We start from the raw sequence: 20,692 nt of genomic DNA on the forward strand, positions 1-20,692 counted from the left end.
GTCGGTAAGCATTACCACAACCCAAGTAATTCGATTGTGGATGACAGTCTTTCGTAGAAGTTTCTTACGCAATCCATGATGGAAGGTACATAAAATTCGGCCTGGCCGACTATACTTGTTTTCATGTACATTTGATGATATGCTTATGTATTTTAATCTGCTGAATTCAAAACAAACAAGTACCCAGCAAAAAAATTTGGAAGTTCTTCCAAAGGCACAACTTTAAAAGCACTTCCAGAAGATGCACTCCCAATGATGTTCTTTATTTTAACTACCCAGGAAGTAATTTTAATTCAATTTTTTATAACTTGGTTTTTTCATACTTTTAATGGGTAATTTTAACTTTTTTTGTTTCAAGTATTTTAAAAACAGAGTAAGAATTCATAAAATGGTACAAATTATTTAAATTTTGTCGAAAAAAATGCTAAATCCAATTTGAAAAAATTGTGAATTTTTGAAAATATTTGAGGTCAAACGTTTCCGAGAAGCGTTAGAATCCATTAAAAATTATAAAAAATTAAAAAAATTGTTTATTTGACAAAATATTACAGAATTTTTTAATTTACATCCAAAATATTGAATTCGGAGCACACCTAAAGAAGTGATGCAAATTCAGTGCAACGGCTGTTGAAATGGAGGACTTCCGTCCTATGACAAGCCCATGTTAAATTCATCGCTTCTGCGTCAGATCGACTCAGAATTTCACCACGACCCAGAATATGTATACTTTATGGGGTCTTGAGCAATATTTCGATGTGTTACAAACGGAATGGCAAAGTTAATATACCCCCATCCTATGGTGGAGGGTATAAAAACATAAATTTTTTATGGAACAGTTTTTGAGATATCCAGTTATTATTATCTCGAGTTAGAAATGTCCGATTATATCGTTGTTAAAACTTAAATGAAATGTATTGAGATGATGAATAATCGTATATAAGTGGATCTGTGATAAGTTAAGTGGTCCAAAAATTATCGATGCAAACAGGGCAAATTTTCAAAAAAAAAATCCTGTTTTACAGTGATCCTTTTCCGTACAAACCATTGAAAAAATATACATATTTCTCTTGATGGTCGTATAGATGATACTCTAACGTAAGTAATAAGACCAACTACACGACCGAAAAATGACAAAGTTATAAGTAATTGAGTTAACAAATCCGATGTCAAATCATGCAAATACGAGCCACTCACCGACACAAAAATGCATTTCTGTATGGCCGAATGACAATTTGTGAGTGGGTAAGTTGCTCATAGAATTCAGCAGATCAAAGTACATAAGAAAAGTCACATCTCATCAAATGTACATTTTCAGTGTAAATTAGTGTTATTAATTAATATATTTTAGTTCTTAGACATTTTCTTTATTATTATTCGTTTGTTTGGTATATATAGCAACAATTTACATATTATGTACTTCATATCAATTTGGCGTACACTATGACGTATAATTACTGCTAATATATAATAATAATCATACTATACGGTGGCCATTTAGATGCATAATAATAATCATACTATAGAAAAAATACACCGTATTACTATTATTATTAGTGTTTCAAAACCTAGATATTCATAAGCATATCATGTCGTATAAGAATCATTTTAAATTAATCATGGTTAAATGCACATCCTACGATGTTGTCGTCTAAATAACAAAGTATGTTATTATTTTACCAATATAGTTTTTCAGAAGTTTCATCAACTTCATACAAATATTCAACTTCTATTCTTAGAACTTGACATATGCAAATACATAAATATTTTAAACATAATTTTACAGAGAAAGACGAAGAGAAATGAATATAGGGATAAACAACTTCAGAATTAATATGAACAACGATTTAATATAAATAAAAGTCTAATCTAACAATATTCTAGTGTTTTAAGGTAACAGCAATTTACAAAATTACAGAAAATAATATAGTAACATCGCTAGACAATACAGTAGGATTGATAAAATGTAAAACTCTGTTGAAACGAGGCAATAATCCGTCTGAAATAGCAACATAAAATTATCTTGTTGCTTCATGAGGCTGGTTAACTAACAACAAAAATTGGATTCAAAATAATTGTAATTGTTGCTTTGAATTTATCGCTAGGAACCAAGTATTCAAACGAAAGTTGGGTAAAACCGCTTACATATATATCATCAACAAAGAGGAGTAAAATATATGTACATATAATATATATACGTATAAAGTATTAGAAAAATGAAGAGAAATAAACATACATATTGCCCATGTTAAGATATCCACTACCAGTTGAATGTGAATCAATTTTGATATTCTACTCTCCATATTCATCAAAATAGTCGTGAATTTAATTCACTAGTATAGTATACGTAATGGTGAAAGTTGAATTTCATCCGTGATGGATGTATTTTCGGTTAAAAAAAAAAACTCACTTTAAAAATTAAAAATAAAAAATAATAATAAAAAATGTTTAATTAAAAAAACAATTAGTTAAAAAAGTTTTAAAATGCCATTTAGTTTGATTTCCACCCTCGTAATTTATTGGTGATTCTTACAACCCAGCTGATTACAGATAATTTCGAGAAGCGGTCGAATTTAGAACACCACTTTTGTACGTTCGTGGATTTCCCGTGAATAGGTGATATGTAATTATAGTGGATGTTCGATCATGGGTGTAGTATATATGAATGATGGCTCGTCTTTATTGTGGATTTATTTAAGTCAGTTTACCCAATATTTATATTACAATATTTTGCCATTTTTATTTAACCCCTATTGAGTAATATATACATTTTAAATATTTATTTTATTTATTTAGTATATCATGTAAAATTTTTCATCATACACAAGCAAATTAAATGGAAAAACAAAACCCATAACATACATACATATATTTTTAAAAATATATCACCCTGCACCATCCACACCAAAATCTTATGTATCTTGCATCCTAGACTCATTGTTCGGGGGCAAAACTGCAGCAGGTGAGGGAAATATTCAAGGTCAACCAGGGTATCCTAATGGATATCAAGGAGGATATCCCGGACAACAACCAGGACAAGGCCAAATAATGGCTGCAGCACCACAAACGACAAATAATACGAAATTATCTGAACATGCCGTAGATGCATCACCGCAAGCTGCAGAAACTCCAGACACATCCTCTCACACTAACATAGACACTAAATCTTCATCACAAAATTAAAAAAATAAAAAAATTCTTTCCAAATTCAAAATTGTAAGCAGGCTTTTGATAGTCATAGAATTGTATTTCGCTTTGGCTTAAAAAAAAACATTGGCATATTACAATTAATGTTTTAATTTTTTTGTGTCTAATTAATGTTGGCGTATTGGCATATCTATGTACAAAAGAATCTTATGCAGTGTTCACACTAAGCGAGTTTTATTTTCGCTGTTTTTATTTTAAAAAGAGATGTCTTCTTCATACTAAAAGAAATCGTCGAAATGCAGATATTTTCTCAATTTAATTTTTATGATCCAACACAAATTAAAATATGATTCTAATGAACATATTCTTTTCAAAGTACTTAATTATTGAATTAAGTTAATTGAAAAAATGAAGTTTTTTAATTCATCGGGATCTAGCTTTAAAGAAGTTTTTAATAAAAACATCAAATCAAAATATATTAAGCTTCCATTGAACATACTTTTTACAAAATATATTTCGAAGTTTTTAGAAAAAATTTAATTATTTCCTTTAGTTCATTTATTTATGAAAAATTCATATAAATTAAATTCTTTTGCGAAATATTAAACAAAACCTTGCAAATTAACATGAACTAAAAAGAAGAGGAGAGCTTATGTGAACATGGCATTAAACAATATAAAAATCAAACCTAAAATATTCGCAAACAAATTGTGTGATCTGAGTTAAACAAAAAAGATATTTAGTTGCTAAATATTTGTTTTTTTTTTAATACGTTTGCTCGATTTCTTTTTTTGTTTTTTTGCTCCATTTGAGAAATGTAAAAAAGAGTGATGTACAAATTGATGTCTTATATAATTGATGGAATACACATACATATTTCCAAAGAAACACCACACTACACTAACATTACAACCCCTTACGCCTACGTCCCTATTTCCTCTACAGATAAATGTTTGTCTTTTCTATACTTCATATTCTTCTTCGTCTTGGTTTTGCCCGATTAGAGTGAATCTATAGCTCTCTTTAATACACACATACATACGTGCTAGAATGGCCAATAGAGACACTTTATTTCGAGACAGACCAAGTGTGTGACTTAACTTCTTTAAAGTTTCTATAGTTCAATGGATCTATCGATCTAGTAACAACTCTACACTGAAAAAAATATTGTCGTGAGGGCAAAGATTTCGTGTCCTTAACCCTTAAATGCGCACTGTATCTTTTAAGATACAATCAGAAAAAATTTATTATGTCTTAAAATTTTGACCGAATTCTATGAAATCAAGTTTATTGTATTTAATAGATCATAGTGTACTCGTATTATTTAAAATATGTTTTTCCGGAAAATTTGTTGTACTTCTGCAGTCAAAAATAAAAATCACATTTTGACCAAAAATTCCAAAATCTACAATTTGGAAGTTAAATAATATTTACCAGCGATGAAAGTAATATTGGTAAAAAAAGCTGTGTAGTGTAAACATATATCTATTATCTATTAAAACAAAATTGTTTATTTGTATATAAAAATTAGTTTAATTCACACCGTATGCTTTTAAGATACAACCACTCTTTTTTTCAAAAAAACATTTTTTTTTAATGTGATATACAGATGTTATTTATTTACTATTTTGCAAACTGTATATTTTTTGGAGGAATCGGTGACCTTGTGCATTTAAGGGTTAAAATACGAATTTTACCCATTTTACTACTACAAAGTTTTTTTTTCTTGTACAAAAGACGATAAACTTTCCAATGAAGTTATTTTGTCCTTATATATAAGTGGTTTGACTAAAACCTAGGTATCTTTCCATGAAAGAAATTTTTGTTTGACTAAGGTTTAATTTTTTTGACTTTTTGTATCTTTACTACATAGCCAAAAAGTGTTAAACAATAGGAGATGTTTTTCAAATTCTTACGAAGCAAAAAAATTTGGAAGTTCTTATAAAGGCACAACTTTAAAAGTGCTTCCAAAAATTTCGCCCAAAGACGTTCGTTTTTGTTTACTACACAGGAAGTTCTTTTAATTCAGCTTTTTATAATTCGCTTTTTTCATATTTTTAATGGTTAGTATTAACTTTTTTTATTTCAAATAGGTTAAAAACAGAGTAATAACTTATAAAATAAACTTAAAAAAATAGAAATTATTTAAATTTTTCGAAAAAATTTCTAAATTCGAATTGCGAATTTTTGAAAATATTTGGGGTCAAATGTTTCAGGCGAAATATCACAAATTTTTTAATTCACATCTAAAATACTGAATTCGGATCACACCTTAAGAAGTGGTGCAAATTCTATGCAACAGCTGTTGAAATGGTGGACATCAGTCCTATGACAAGCCCATGTTAAATTCATCGCTTCTGCGCCAATTTTGAACTACTTCCGGATCCAAAAAACACATTTTCACTACTTTTTCGGCCAGGTTTTTTTACTGGGTTTTTTACATGAAACTTTGCATAATTTCAACTTGAAATCGAACTTGAATTTGGTAATTTATTTTGTCGTTATCGCGTTTTTAAAGATATTTAAGAGAATATGAAGGAAAAAGCCGATAAAATGAATAAAATAAAATTTGTTTCCTAGAATCAAGTACGCAAAATTTAAATTTAAAAGAGAATTGTGTCTTACTTTAATTCTCCGCTTCTTTGGCTCGGAATCAATACCAAAATCATTAGTGTAAAGACAACATCTTTGGAACCAGGCATGCTTTTTGTCAGTGTATCAGGCAGAGACCCGTTATAGTGGTATGAGTGATATCTGACGTCTTGAGAACATTAGCATATCTAATATGCTGTTATGTGGTAAAATTTACAAATTTTAATAAACTCTGAACTGTAATCTTTATACATCATTTGTGTATAATTTTTTTTCCTTTTTTATTTTTTTTAACCCTTTCGACCCCGAATTAATCAATTTTAAGTCATTTAAGAAGCGGGTCGCCGCGCCCATTCGTTTGAGCGGTAGAGAATGTTGCCTGTGGGAAACTTTGGGCAATTGTGACTATAAAATGGGTTGTTTTGTAATTATAGACGTATTACATTATATTGGATGTTTTTACAGTTTTTGTTATTATTACAGTAAATATATACTTAGATGTGCGCGTGAGTGAAATTTCACTCACGCTCACGAACATTCACGAAGAAATATTTGTACTCACGCACGCCGTGTGGGTAGGAATTCACGTTTACGCAAATTCACGAAATGAAAAGTTATACTCGCGCGTGTTCACGAACGAACAAAGTTTATGCCTCACGTTCCTGCATGATTCACCACATTTTCGTAATTCACAACAAATCTCGTCACTCAGAAAACTTGTCGGAACACGACAATTGGCGTGATTCACGGCAAATCTCATGACTCGCTGTAGTTACTGATCAGTAAGTAACATTCATAACCATTAGCAAAATTCAAATATGTTTCACAATCATACAACGGACGCTATTGAGCGTGATAAAATTGGTGAAGGTGATTGAAATCGGTGAGCTTGGATCGTGAACATGAATTTATTCGTGAGTTTGATTTTTTCCTGTCTCTGTCTTAACGTGAATGTGATTTTTATCGTGAGCGTGAATTGGACCGTGAACGTAAATTTTAATCGTGAGCGTGATTTCGGAAAAATTTTACTCATGCAAATCACGAACATAATTTGATTTTTGCTCACGCACGACAAATTTTTGTTTAGTCCCGTTCACGCTCCTTCACGAGATTTAGTTTAAATTTCATTTTTTTTTTGTTCTGAACCCATGCAAGTTTAACTGGCGGTCTAAAAAACCAAAATATAGTAAAGCGCCAATATAATCCACCAGTATGTTGCCAAGAAGGCTGATATCTATGGCTTCTTCCCTTTTTACGATTCCTTTCAAATTCCTCCTCAGTACTGCAGATATGCACGTAAAGAAAAAAAAAACGTTTGGAAAACGTGTACCGAAAACGTTTTTCTTTTGTTAGAGTTTTTTGAATTGCTTCGAAAATTTTAAACTTTTATCACCAAAAAAATTCGTTTGTTACAAAATTTTTATTTTTTCAATAAAAAAAGTTATTTTTGAAACAACAACACAGTCCATTTCGTTTATATCAAACACTGTTCTTTTCTGACTTTAGGTCTTTAATAAGACACATTTTACAGTTCAAAATTTAATATAGTACAATGTAATGTTGAACATTTTTTCGGAATCTTCCGAACATATCTGGAATATATGTAAAAAAAAAACAAAAAAACTTTGGTCGAAGCAGGGATCGAACCCACGACCCTTGGCATGCAAGTCGGACGTAGCAACCACTGCTCCACGGTGCCAAACTAAATGTTTGTTTCTGTTAAATAAACTTTGTTTATTCGGTTCGCGGGCGCCGCAAGCTATGCTATATAAATATAACTTATATGGATAATTATCCATTGATGACCATAACAGGTACATAGCTCAGTGGTTAGTGTGTTGGCTTACAAAGTGCATGGCCGGCGGTTCGATTCTCCGTCCAGGCGAAAGGTAAAAAAAATTAAAAATGTATAAAATTGTATAATTTCTTCTACATTGTTGGTATTACAGGAAAAGGTGTTAAGAACTAAAAAAACCTCGTGGGTATGAGAAATATGTGAGGGAAAATGCAATTAGCAAGAAAACAATGTTTTTTGAGTTTGTCTTAATGAAATTGTTTTTACATTCTGGAAAATAATAAACGTTTATCTCAAAAAATATATACTTTTCTTCCAAATACACTTCCTTACAGCGAAAAGCAAATTAGAAACGAACTTTGTTTGTCTAAAATTTCGTTTGGGAGGAAAGAATTATTTTTTTGCGTGTGTCTTCCACGTCATTGCCGCATTCCTCGTCAAACCTTTCTCTAGGTCCCATATCCAAAAATATATAATTTTACTACCACAATTGCCCAAAGTTGCCCACAGGCCACTTTTCAATTTTAAAAAATTTTCACTTGTTGTTTTTTTGCAATTCTAAGTTTTCCAAAGTCGCAAATATTTGTTTCTTGAGGCAAGTGCGTATTAATGAAAATAAACTTGTTAAATGATAACCAAATTAGCTGTTTTTTTTTTTTTTAATTCAACTTAAAGAGAACACTTGTAGCTTTAGATACCATTACAGTTTTATGACCAAAAAACAAAAACAACGTTGACAGTTAGTCTCAAAATACAAAAAGTTGGCCACGGGCAACTTTAGGGTCGAAAGGGTTAACTAACGTTGGCAAAAAATTATTAAAGTCAAGGAAATTTTCTGAAATTTTAACTAAAACATAATAATTTCCATAAATGGGAAAAGGAGAAAATGGGAAATTAAGTATCCACTGGTATTAACTAACTTTTTGTGGGCCCACACCATAACTATGAGTAGGTTAGGTTATAGTCGGTTTATATATTAGAATATTAGTCCATTGTGATACCACATTAACTAAAAATACCTATTAGGTATATGCACTTTTAGTTTTTACCGTTGAATCCACCTTGTGGATGTGTCTTGCCTATTCATTGGATCGGACTAAACTCTTTTTAAGTGTAGATAAATGACAACCAATACTACTACTCTTTACCATAAATGATTATAACAATTTATTATGAAAATATTTAAATTAAAGAAGTTATGCTTTCTCTTGACTGAAGCTTATCCTAAACTTGTAAATATATTCTGGTCTATGTAAAAGTGTATATGCTAAAAATCTTATATAATAATATCTCTGTAATTGTCTAAATGTCAAATTAATGTTGAAGCGCCGTTTATATTTAAGTACTCTTATATATATTACTAATATATGATTTGTATTTTCTAATATCTTTTCTTGAAAATTTAGATAAACTTGGATTAATTGGTAGCGAACCACAGCCCCAGTATCCACCACAATACTATATGCCACCACCACCACCGCCACCACCACAACCTGCAGCTAACGGAGGTGGTGGTACATCATCATTGGTCGCAGATGATAAACACCATACAGGTGGTGTATAAGAGAATTAGTTTTAATAATGTGGCTGCAGCAACAACAACAACAGCTACAACTTCATTTTAGAAGAGAGGAGAAGAAACCGTGTTGAAATTGCTAAAAAAAAAACAAAAACCAAACTCAATTCATTATAATTTTTGTTTTCATGAATACATTTTCTTTTCATTCTAATACACTCTCACACAACAGTAATAAAAAATAATAACTACTTATTAACAAAAAATAATAACAATTAAAATACAATGAAGTAGAACAACATGAAAAAAAACTCATATACCAACATAAAAACAAATCAAACACACACACACACTCATAACCTCAATTACTAAAATGACCATAATAAACCTGAAACGGAAAACGATGATCATTAAGGAAATAATATAAAAAAGATACTTAACAAATAATGGTAAATAAATTTATTATTATATAAATACAATGCAAATAATACATAATAATATGACAACAATAACAAACAAATAAGTTTAAAAAACACTATATCCATTAACAAAATTACAAAAAAAAAAAATAATTATAAAATGCATAATAACATAAAAAATAATTATTAATAAAACTAATGAAAACAAATGAATAACAAACATCTTAAAACACTTTTAGAGAACAAATGTATTTCAATAATTATAATAACAATACAAAAAATCCCTCTAAATAAAAACAATTCCCTTCTTCCCCCCCAAAAATAAAAAATCTTATTGCATAAAACTAAAAACAATTTCCAATATAATACTTAAATACCACAAAACCAAACAAAACTTATAAACAACAATGGGAATTATTACATACATACTATATATACTTAATAACACTGAAAACCAAAGAAAGATGGACGCTGATGGAGAAGCATAAGAACAACAACAACAAAAACAAGGTGTAAAAAATTATCCAAAAAAAATGAAATGATTAGATGATTATAAAAAAGAAGAATATTGAAATAATTTATTTATGGTTGCATTATTTAATTTCAAATAAATAAAAATTATAACATAAAATTTAAATAAACGTATTGTTTGTTTAATATCCCATAAAATATCATGAAAATTGTTATTGAGTTTTAAAGAATATTCAATTAAAAAGTTAATGAAATTCAACAAATTTTTTAATTGAAACAAAAATCAATCACAAAAATTAATAGTATCAATTAATTTTTTAATTGATACTATCATTTCTGTGATTGAAGACATTTCAATTAAAAATTAATTGGATCAATTAATTTCGTGATTGAATCAGAAGAAATATTTTTTGTGTGTATACATACAAAAAAAAATAATTTTCTCCAGAACGAAATTCGCCTTTCCTATGAAGTATGTTTTTATAAGCAAATAAAACCGAATTTATGATTCAACGATGGTATCCAATCTTTTTTATTTGCTTTTAAAGAAATATGATCACCACAAACATGTTTTAAGAGAAAAGTGTTATTTTTGGATGGAGTTTTTGCCGCAAAAATGTTGTTTTCTCGCCAAATATAAAATACTTGCCGAAATCAGATACATAAATTCGGAGAAAATAGCTTAGTTGCGATAAACATATTACATTGAAAAATAACATTTTGCTCTTGAAAAAAAAAACAAACACAAAAAAATAATTTTTGGATTCAATCATTGATCCAATTAATTTATAATTGAAATGTCATCACAGAAATGATAGTATCAATCACCGAAGCCAATTAAAAAATTAATTGATCCAATTAAAAATTAATTAATACTATAAATTTTTGAGATTGATTTTTGTTTTAATTAAAAATTTTGTTGAATCAATTAAATTTCTAATTGAATAGTTTTGAAATTTTATTAAACATTTTAATTGGAAATATATTGGTGAAAATTTTTTCTGTGTGGGTGTACAAGAGGAAAGAAAACTCTTCTTTCAGTGCAGCAAAACTATTTTTGTCTTCAATCATTAAATTAATTGTTCCATTGAGAACTCACGAATACCCTATAATGGCAGACGGTCACGCACGATACGCGACAATTTTCATGAGTCATGACTATTTTCGTGACACGGCAATTTTTCACGAAAATGCTCGTGATACACGACAAATCTCACGACTCGTGACAATTTCCAAAACGACGGCATCATTATTGAAATAAATTTAAACAATAGACACTATTAGAATCGTAAGTGTGATTGAAACTGTAAAATCATTGAGCGGTACATTTTCGCTACATGAAGTTTTTGCTAGCGTGAACTTTATTGTGAACGTGAGTTTCTTTGAAGAAATTTTATTTATACACATTCACGACCAATTTTTGTTTATCACTCACGCACGATATATTTTGTTTCAGTCTCATGCATTTGTATTGTTTTGAATTTTGTTCACAACTCATGAGATTCGCACGTGTCGTGTCTCCAAACAATTTTTATATAATTTTTAATGGAAATTTCCTCAATAACGGTCTCATTCCATTATAGCTCGTCACAAACTTTGACGAGCTATAAGTTTCGTCAAAGTTTGTGACGATTCAACCGATCCGGTTGAAATTTTGTACGTGGTGTTAGTATATGGTCTCTAACAACCATGCCAGAATTAGTCCATATCGGTCCATAATTATATATAGCCCTTATATAAACCGATTCCCAGCTTTGACCTCCGGAGCCTCTTGAAGGAGCAAAATTCATCCGATCCTGTTGAAATTTGGTACATTTCGCTAGTGTATGGCCGATAACAACCATGCCAAAATTGTTCCGTATCGATCTAAATATATTATATATAGCCCCCAAATAAACCGATCCCTAATCACAGGAAAATCACGATTGCCACTCGAGCCAAAAAAAATGTACCAAAATTTTATTGCCATAGAAAATGTTGTCAAAATTGTATATTTCTATAGAACATTTTGTCAAAATTCTATTTCTATAGAAAATTTTGTCAAAATAAAATTTCTATACAAAATTTTGTCAAAATTTTATTTCTATAGAAAATTTTGTCAACATTTTATGTCTTTAGGAAATTTTGTCAAAATATAATTTCTGTACAAAAATTTGCCAATTTTTTTCTATAGAAAATTTTTGCCAAATTTTATTTCTATAGAACATTTTGTCAGAAATTTATTTCTGTAGAAAATTTATCAAGCATTTCATAGTTGGAGAGGAATATTTTACAAAATATTCGAAAACATCAAGAATTCTACCAATCGTGTTCATAATTGTATATAGACCCCATACCCATAGAAAAAATCATGAACGGCGTTGTCATTTCAAAACGTTTCGTTCATGAAAGTGAATCAACACACATGTGTTGTCAAACTGAGAACAGACGGGGTCAATCTGACAACGTTAAAATGACACCATCCGTTGTCAAAACAACAACGAGCGTTCATGATCTGAAAACGTAATGGTTACGAATTTATAAACAAAATTAAAAAAAAAAAGATTTCCGCTACTGTGACTCGAACCTGTGTTGTGCGCACCATACGCGTTAACAGTCGCCTCTACGTCTAACAATTATTTTAAGATTTTTTATCGAAAAAGAAAAACGAATGTCGTTCATGAAATCGTGAACGCCCGTGGACAAAATCGTGAACATTTCGTTTTGATTTGTTGTGAACGTTTCCGTTTCATTTTGTCACCGTCCGTTCGATTGTGGAACGCAATTTTTTCTATTAGTGTATAAAGCTACCCCGATATTTCAATTCTGGCTCTATAATTACCGCATAAAAGTTCATACCGGTCAAGAACTGAATATATACACGCACAAAAAAAAAACATGTTTGGACATGGTTGCCGCATCCATTTAATGCTTATCTGGAGTATGTAAAATTGTCGCGAAAACCATGTATATTGTCTTTGTAAAAATAATTTTCGAGCGGAGAAAAATATATGTTGGCAATAAGCATTTAAATGGTTCTTAAATGCGGCAAACATGTTCTATTATTTAAATGATAGAATTTGAGACCATTACATGGTCGGGAAAATCATGTACCTGACCATTCATTTTTTTACTTTTTTGTAGGGAATAAAGTATTTTATAGGTTACGTATAGACATGTCTAGAACCATTACATGGCCATAAAGACCATGTACATTGTTTTCGTGACCATTTACTTTATTATTATTTTTTTTTTTTTGTAGCGAAAATAATTTTATAAAAACATTGAGCAGGTATACACGATTTTCATTTTGCGCGTCAGTCGTGTGTTGATTGTTTCTTGGAATGGTCGGAGAATACGGAATTACTGTGTTTTGTGTTAATTTATTTATTCAGAAGTGGCACGTGGTTTTATGTGAACACAAAAAAGGGAAGTGTAATTGACAAAATGTACCTGTTTTTCTGCATTTGATATATGGTATAATTTATTTGCAGTTACATGATGTCTGCGTTGGTACATTTGATGGGCACGAAGTAAATATGGAACGATTACTTATTGTTGAAATTGAACCAAAATAGAATATGTACAAATATGTGATGTTTGCTTGCACGACATTATAAATACAAATAAAAAATGAATTAGTTTATAAATAAATAAAAAAATAAATAAAGTTTATTTTGTGGTTTCTTTTCTCAAGTGGCGTCCTTTTTCGACGATGAAAAAAGTTTTTTCATAAAGATCAAAACATTTTAGGTTGTAACCATGTTCTTTTAACTGGAAGAAAAACATTTTAGATTTTAGAACATTTTAGATGGGGACAATTTTATTTTTCGTAGAACCATGTTCACCGAGCCAACATGGTTGCAGGTGAAAATGTTACATGGTCGCCGCAAAAATAGCTCCTATCATATTATTTTGCTCTTCGAATATGATTGTTACAATCACGTTTCTTCTCTGCGTGTAGGTATTCAATCGACCTCTTTTGTCTACTATATATCCCGCATGGACTAACTTACAATTTAGAAGACGATGTTAAGAAGAAGAAGTAATTTAGTTGTGGATGACCTTCTTTAGTAGAAGTTTCTACGCAATCCATGGTGGCGGGTACATAAGATTCAGCCTGGCCGAACTTACGGCCGTATATACTTGTTGTGATTAAATTTGTTTTTTATGCCCTCCACCATAGGATGGGGGTATATTAACTTTGTCATTCCGTTTGTAACACATCCAAATATTGCTCTAAGACCCCATAAAGTATATATATTCTTGGTCGTGGTGAAATTCTGAGTCGATCCGAGCATGTCCGTCCGTCCGTCCGTCTTTTGAAATCACGCTAACTTTCGAACGAAATAAGCTATCGACTTGAAACTTGGCACAAGTAGTTGTTATTGATGTAGGTCAGATGGTATTGCAAATGGGCCATATCGGTCCACTTTTACGTATAGCCCCCATATAAACAGACCCCCAGATGTGGCTTGCGATTGCTCTAAGAGAAGCAAATTTCATCCGATTCGGCTGAAATTTGGTACATGGTGTTAGTATATGGTCTCTAACAACCATGCAAAAATTGGTGCACATCGGTCCATAATTACATATAGCCCCCATATAAACCGATCCCCCGATTTGGCTTGCGGAGCCTCTAAGAGAAGCAAATTTCATCCGATCCGGTTGAAATTTGGTACATGGTGTCTAACAACCACGCAAAAATTGGTCCACATCGGTCCATAATTATATATAGCCCCCATATAAACCGATCCCCCGATTTGGCTTGCCGAGCCTCTAAGAGAAGCAAATTTCATCCGATCCAGCTGAAATTTGGTACATGGTGTTAGTATATGGTTTCTAATGACGATGCAAAAATTGGTCCACATCGGTCTGTAATTATATATAGCCCCCATATAAACCGATCACCAGATTTGACCTCCGGAGCCTCTTGGAAGACCAAAATTCATCTGATTCAGTTGGAATTTGGTACGTGATGTCAATATATGGCCTCAAACACCCACGCAAAAATTGGTCGAAATCGGTCAATAATTATATATAGGCCCCATATAAACCAATCCCCAGATTTGACCTCCGGAGCCCCTTGGAAGAGCAAAATTCATCCGATTCGCTTGAAATTTGGTACGTGATGTTAGTATAAATATGGTATCCAACAACCATGCAGGAATTGGTTCATATCAGTCCATAATTATATATAGCCCCCATATAAACCGATCCCCAGATTTGATCTCTGGTGCCTTTTGGAGAAGCAAAATTCATCCGATCTGGTTGAAATTTGGTACGTGGTGGAAGTATATGATATTTAACAACCATGCCAAAAGTGGTCCATATCAGTCCATAATCATATATAGCCCCCATATAAACCGATCCAGAGATTTGGTTTTGGAGAGATTTGGAGGAGCAAATTTCATCCGAGTCAGTTGAAATTTGGTACATTGTGCTAGTATGTGGCCGTTAACAACCATGCCTAACTATTTCAATTCTGGCTCTCTACGTACCTTACAAAAGTCCACATCGATTCGTAATTATTTGTAGACTTACCTATACATACCTTTTTTGTCTAATATATACCACGTATGGACTAACTCACAATTTAGAAAACGATGTTAAGAAGTTTTAAGATACCACAACCCAAGTAATTCGATTGTGGATGACAGTCTTTCGTAGAAGTTTCTACGCAATCCATGGTGGAGGGTACATAAGATTCGGCCTGACCGAACTTACGGCCGTATATACTTGTTTCTTCTTCATATGGGGCCGTTTTGGGCGATTTCGGCCTTCAAACGCTCCAATAACGCCATATAATAGTCACTGTTGGTGGTTTTTCCCTTCTCAAGATAATCGATAAAAATTATTCCATGCGCATCCCAAAAAACAGAGGCCGATACTTTGCCAGCGGACTTTTCAGTCTTTTAACGCTTCGGAGACGGTTCACCGGTCACTGTCCACTCAGCCGACTGTCGATTGGACTCAGGAGTGTAGTGATGGAGCCATGTTTCATCCATTGTCACATATCGACGGAAAAACTCAGGTGTATTACGAGTTAACATCTGCAAACACCGCTCAGAATCATCAACACGTTGTTGTTTTTGGTTAAATGTGAGCTCGTGCGGCATCCATTTTGCACAGAGCTTCCGCATATCCAAATATTGATGAATGATATGACCAACACGTTCCTTTGATATCTTTAAGGCCTCTGCTATCTCGATCAACTTCATTTTACGGTCATTCAAAATCATTTTGTGGATTTTTTTGATGTTTTCGTCGGTAACCACCTCTTTCGGGCGTCCACTCCGTTCACCATCCTCCGTGCTCATTTCACCACCCTTGAATTTTGCATACCAATCAATTATTGTTGATTTCCCTGGGGCAGAGTCCGGAAACTCATTATCAAGCCAAGTTTTTGCTTCCACCGTATTTTTTCCCTTCAGAAAAAAGTATTTTATCAAAACACGAAATTCCTTTTTTTCCATTTTTTTCACAATAACAAATGTTGCTTCACAAAAGACGCTCTATCTCACAAACTAATTGACTTACAGACGTCAAATTTTGACACGAATCATTTGAAGGTTGGTAGTATATAAAAATAATATGCATTTAATACTAGCGACGCCATCTATGTGTCCGACCGGGGTGTTATCAGCCAACCTGTTATAGCCCGATTTTCCCAAATTTGGCCATAGAACCCTTATTTATTAACCGATCTTACTCAAAGTTGGCTAGATCCAGTCCTCTATAGTACTAACTATATGTGCCAAATTTCATTGAAATCGGTTCAGATGTAGATATAGCTCCCATATATGTATCGCCCGATTTTGAAAAATTCGCCCCTAATAACTTTATGTTTGACCATACAGGCCTCATTTCTTAAATGATTTTACTCAAGTTTTGCACAAGGTAACATTTTGTGGTATTAATCAAACCCGCAAAATATTATGCAAATTGGTTCATATTTAGATATAGCTTCCATATATATGCATCGCTCGATTTTCCCAAATTTGGCCATAGTACTCTTACGAGTATTTATTAACCAATGTTACTCAAATTTTGATGTACTAGCCAATCGTATTTATACGTACTTGTAGCTCTTACATAAGAATATTGCTCGATTTTTACAAATTTGAATTTATTACCCACACTAATTGAACGATTTTCTCTTTTTTAATAATGGGCTCAATATTAGTGGCCAGTGTTGCTAGAAGTAGGGGAAATTCCCTATAAGTAGATTTTTTCTAATATTTAGCGCCTTTTACGACGTAGGGCCACAATGTAGGGACATTTTCACTCAAGACAATTTGTAATAATTTTTACATTTTGGTGGTTCTAGAGGAGGAAATTAGAAGCCGGCAAGGCTTGATCTTTAACTATGTGTGGTAACAACAGTTACCACTCGTGCCAAAAAAATCTAACAAAATTTGAAAATTACCACAAATCTACCAAACAAATATTTCTATAGAAATTATTGTTAAAACTTTATTCCTGTAGACAATTTTGTCAAAATTGTATTTCTATAAAATTTTTTTCAAAATATTATTTCTATAAAAATTTTTCTCAAAATCTTAAATTTTATTTCTATACAGATTTAACAAATAAAATTACTTTTTTTTGTAGAATTCTACCAACTGTGGCAACCGTGGTGGTAATACAAATTTATCTTCTAGGTTATGTATGTTGCATTTTCGTGTTTTAAGATAATAGAGTACTTACACTGTTAGAAAAATATGTTTTTCATATGTTCCGATATAAACAAAATGTGTTTAGGGCACAATTTTTAAACATAATATATTTAAGTGCAAACATGTAATGTTCCTAAACTAACACTACATGTTTGGGATACATATATTAATATGTTAGAATATATTATGTTTGGGGCATGAATGTTTCATAAAAATAATATGTGTGAATGTAAACATATATAAATTTACAAATTTCAAGTAAACATATATATGTTGTGATATTTTACTCAGAAAGCGACAGAGAGAGAGAGAGAGAGAGAGTATAGAGAAAGAAATAGAGGTGGAAACCGGAAGGGTTGACGAAAGATATCAACAAAATTTTTGATATGCTAAGTCTAAATATTATTTAATTTGAATATTAGAATGAGTATTCGGAGTAAAGAGAATAGACATTCTGAACCAAGAGAATAGATATTTGAAAAACAGCATGTGTTTTCGCCTTGAGAGTAGGATTTTATGTATGTGTGGACATGTGTTTTGTTTATCATTTTGGTATTATGGGAACAATTTTTTTTCTTGGTTCGTTAAAAGAAGTCGGAACGTACAAGGAGTACGTCAAAATATTCAAGCAATTAAGTTCGAGTTTTGCAGCTAAAACAATTGAAAAAGTTTATTTTCTTTAAAATGAATTATTAAAGAAAAGTAAAAGGCAAAACAGGATCATTTTAGAGCGATAATACCAACTTAATACCGGCCTTAAAGGTAAAAATGAATTTAAGTACAAAACAAGATAAGTTTTAAATGCATTTAAAATGGTGTTAAAAGCTAGTAAAAAACTGTTCACGCCTAAATAAATTTATGTGTATATTATAAAATTATTTATGTATGTTTATACTCGACTCCACGTTCTTCTTTTGTTAGAGTTTTTCAATTCCTTCCAAAATTTCAAACTTTTATACCAAAAACAGTTTTTTTTGTTACAAAATTGTTATTTTTGCAATAAAAAATAATATTTTATCCAAAAGCTCAGTCCATTTCGTTTGCACTGTTCTTTTCTGACTGTAAATCTTTAATAACCCACATTTCGAAGTTTCGTTATAAACATGTAATATAGTATAAATATAAATGTGTTAATTAAAAAAAAATAAACAAAAAAAATGGTGTTCAGTCGGAGCAGGGATTGAACCCACGACCCTTGGCATGCAAGGCAGACATGCTAACCACTGCTCCACGTGGCCAACAAATATATGTTTTTGTTAAATAATGTTATGTTTGCATGGGCTCGTGGGAGCTGCAAACTATGCTATATAAATGTAACTTAAAACGATAATTGTCTACTGGTGACTATAACAGCTACGTAGCCCAGTGGATAGTGTGTTGGCTTACAAACTGTATGATCCTCGGTTCGATTCTCCGTGCAGGCGAAAGGTAAAATTTAACAAATTTATAAAAGTGAATAAATAACATTATTTGTATTACAGGAAAAGGTGCCAATAACTAAAAAATTTCGTTGAAGTGAAAATTATGTGAGGGAATGAGCACAATCTTCTTTGGGGAAAATTCTTCCAAGCATATAATATTTTTGGGCTGAAAATGCTTCCAAACATATAATATGTTCACATAAAACAAACATATTAATGTTTTGGCAGTATCCAATAATATATATGCTTCCTGCAAAATATGTTTGGAACATATGTTAGAGAAGCGATTTTTTTTTGAGGGTGTAGAACCATTTTTGTTTTGTAAAATTTGTTTAAATTTAACGAAAAATATTGTAGGGCAAATTGTTCGGGAATGTATGGGAAAGTAGGGAACTTTTTTGTCCTTGTAGGGTAAACCGAACATTTTCCCTGGCAACACTGACTACGAGCTATAGTCAGATTGATACAAAGCACCCATAAACATGTACCCCTTACATTTCTTAAATATGCAACTGCGGTTTATCTCCCATACCTATATCAATGTTACCCCACAAATGCTTATGTTTAGTAATTCAGAAAGGGTGGTTCAGGTTTTAATTTAAGTGTTCAGATTTTAATTTAAGTGTGATAAAATAAAAAATATAAATGATCTCCAATTTGGGAACGAGCAAAAGCGATTCTATAAATGTTTGAACAATTAGAGGTGAATTCGTCAATCGTCGCCTTTTAAAGTTTTTGACTTTTTCAAAATTTGGAAAACTTGACTTTCCGACTTCTTACTTAGACTTAGCTGCAGTTTATCCGGATAATTTTACACATTCATATTTGTCGCATTTGTGTATATGGGTACGCCTGAAATAAGAATCCAAATTTCATTGAATTTGGGCGTATTTCGAGAAGAAGTAGGCCCTAAAGTCTCGACATATGAACATAATAGTAGCGACAAATATTTTTAAAAATATTAATTTAAAGCCCCAGATAAAATAAAATGTATGTTTCAACTTAATCTCTTTTTAGTACTTGGGTCGTTGACGCTGATTTTTGCACCCGTCGTAAAACTTGGGCCTGTAAAATGAAGCTTTTTTCTAAAAGCAGAAGTCGCGCGTGGCCAAAAGAGAATACGGTAGATGGGACAGCTGTTCGTTGCCCAATTCGATCAATTAAACCATAGCCAGGCCGCAAGTGTAAGTCGCTGTGTTATGATGATACTACTATAAAGTAAACATCGAACATGCACAAAAACTCGCGTTAATACAACCCTGCAACGCTTTATGCTGCTTCATGTTGTTACCAATTTTCGACAGTTCATTATTCTCCGCTGTATACCAGCTGATCCATGTTTCGCCGAGTGTCCGGAACCAACGGAATGCACTTAAACAGAGTCAAACAAGGCTTTGAAATAGTCTTCACGTCTACACTGTTATAAAAATATGTTTTTCATATGTTCCGATATAAACAAAATGTGTTTCGGGCACAATTTTTAAACACAATATATTTAAGTGCAAACATGTAATGGTCCTAAACTAACACAAAATGTTTGGGACACATATGTTAATATGTTAGAATATATTATGTTTGGGGCATGAATGTTTCATAAAAATAATATGTGTGAATGTATACATATATAAATTTACAAATTTCGAGTAAACATATATACGTTGTGATACTTTATTCAG

The 20,692-nt window shown here is 31.6% G+C and overlaps 1 protein-coding gene across 8 annotated transcripts in view; it reads left to right on the plus strand.

Moving 5' to 3' along the window:
* Positions 1-10,107, plus strand: part of nSyb (neuronal Synaptobrevin) — a 28,534-nt gene extending 18,427 nt beyond the window's left edge. For 7 of the 8 annotated variants that reach the window (XM_075308404.1, XM_075308408.1, XM_075308405.1 and 4 more), the window contains one exon: positions 8,938-10,107. In XM_075308404.1, the coding sequence (XP_075164519.1) occupies positions 8,938-9,095 (158 nt within the window). In that variant the 3' untranslated portion in view covers positions 9,096-10,107. Of the gene's footprint in view, positions 1-1,783; positions 1,891-8,937 lie in introns of all 8 variants that reach the window. The other variant, XR_012722316.1, reaches the window with a different exon arrangement.
* Positions 10,108-20,692: the final 10,585 nt, after the last annotated feature.

Source organism: Haematobia irritans, chromosome 4 (genome assembly GCF_050003625.1).
Source record: "Haematobia irritans isolate KBUSLIRL chromosome 4, ASM5000362v1, whole genome shotgun sequence".
NCBI lineage: Eukaryota > Metazoa > Arthropoda > Insecta > Diptera > Muscidae > Haematobia > Haematobia irritans.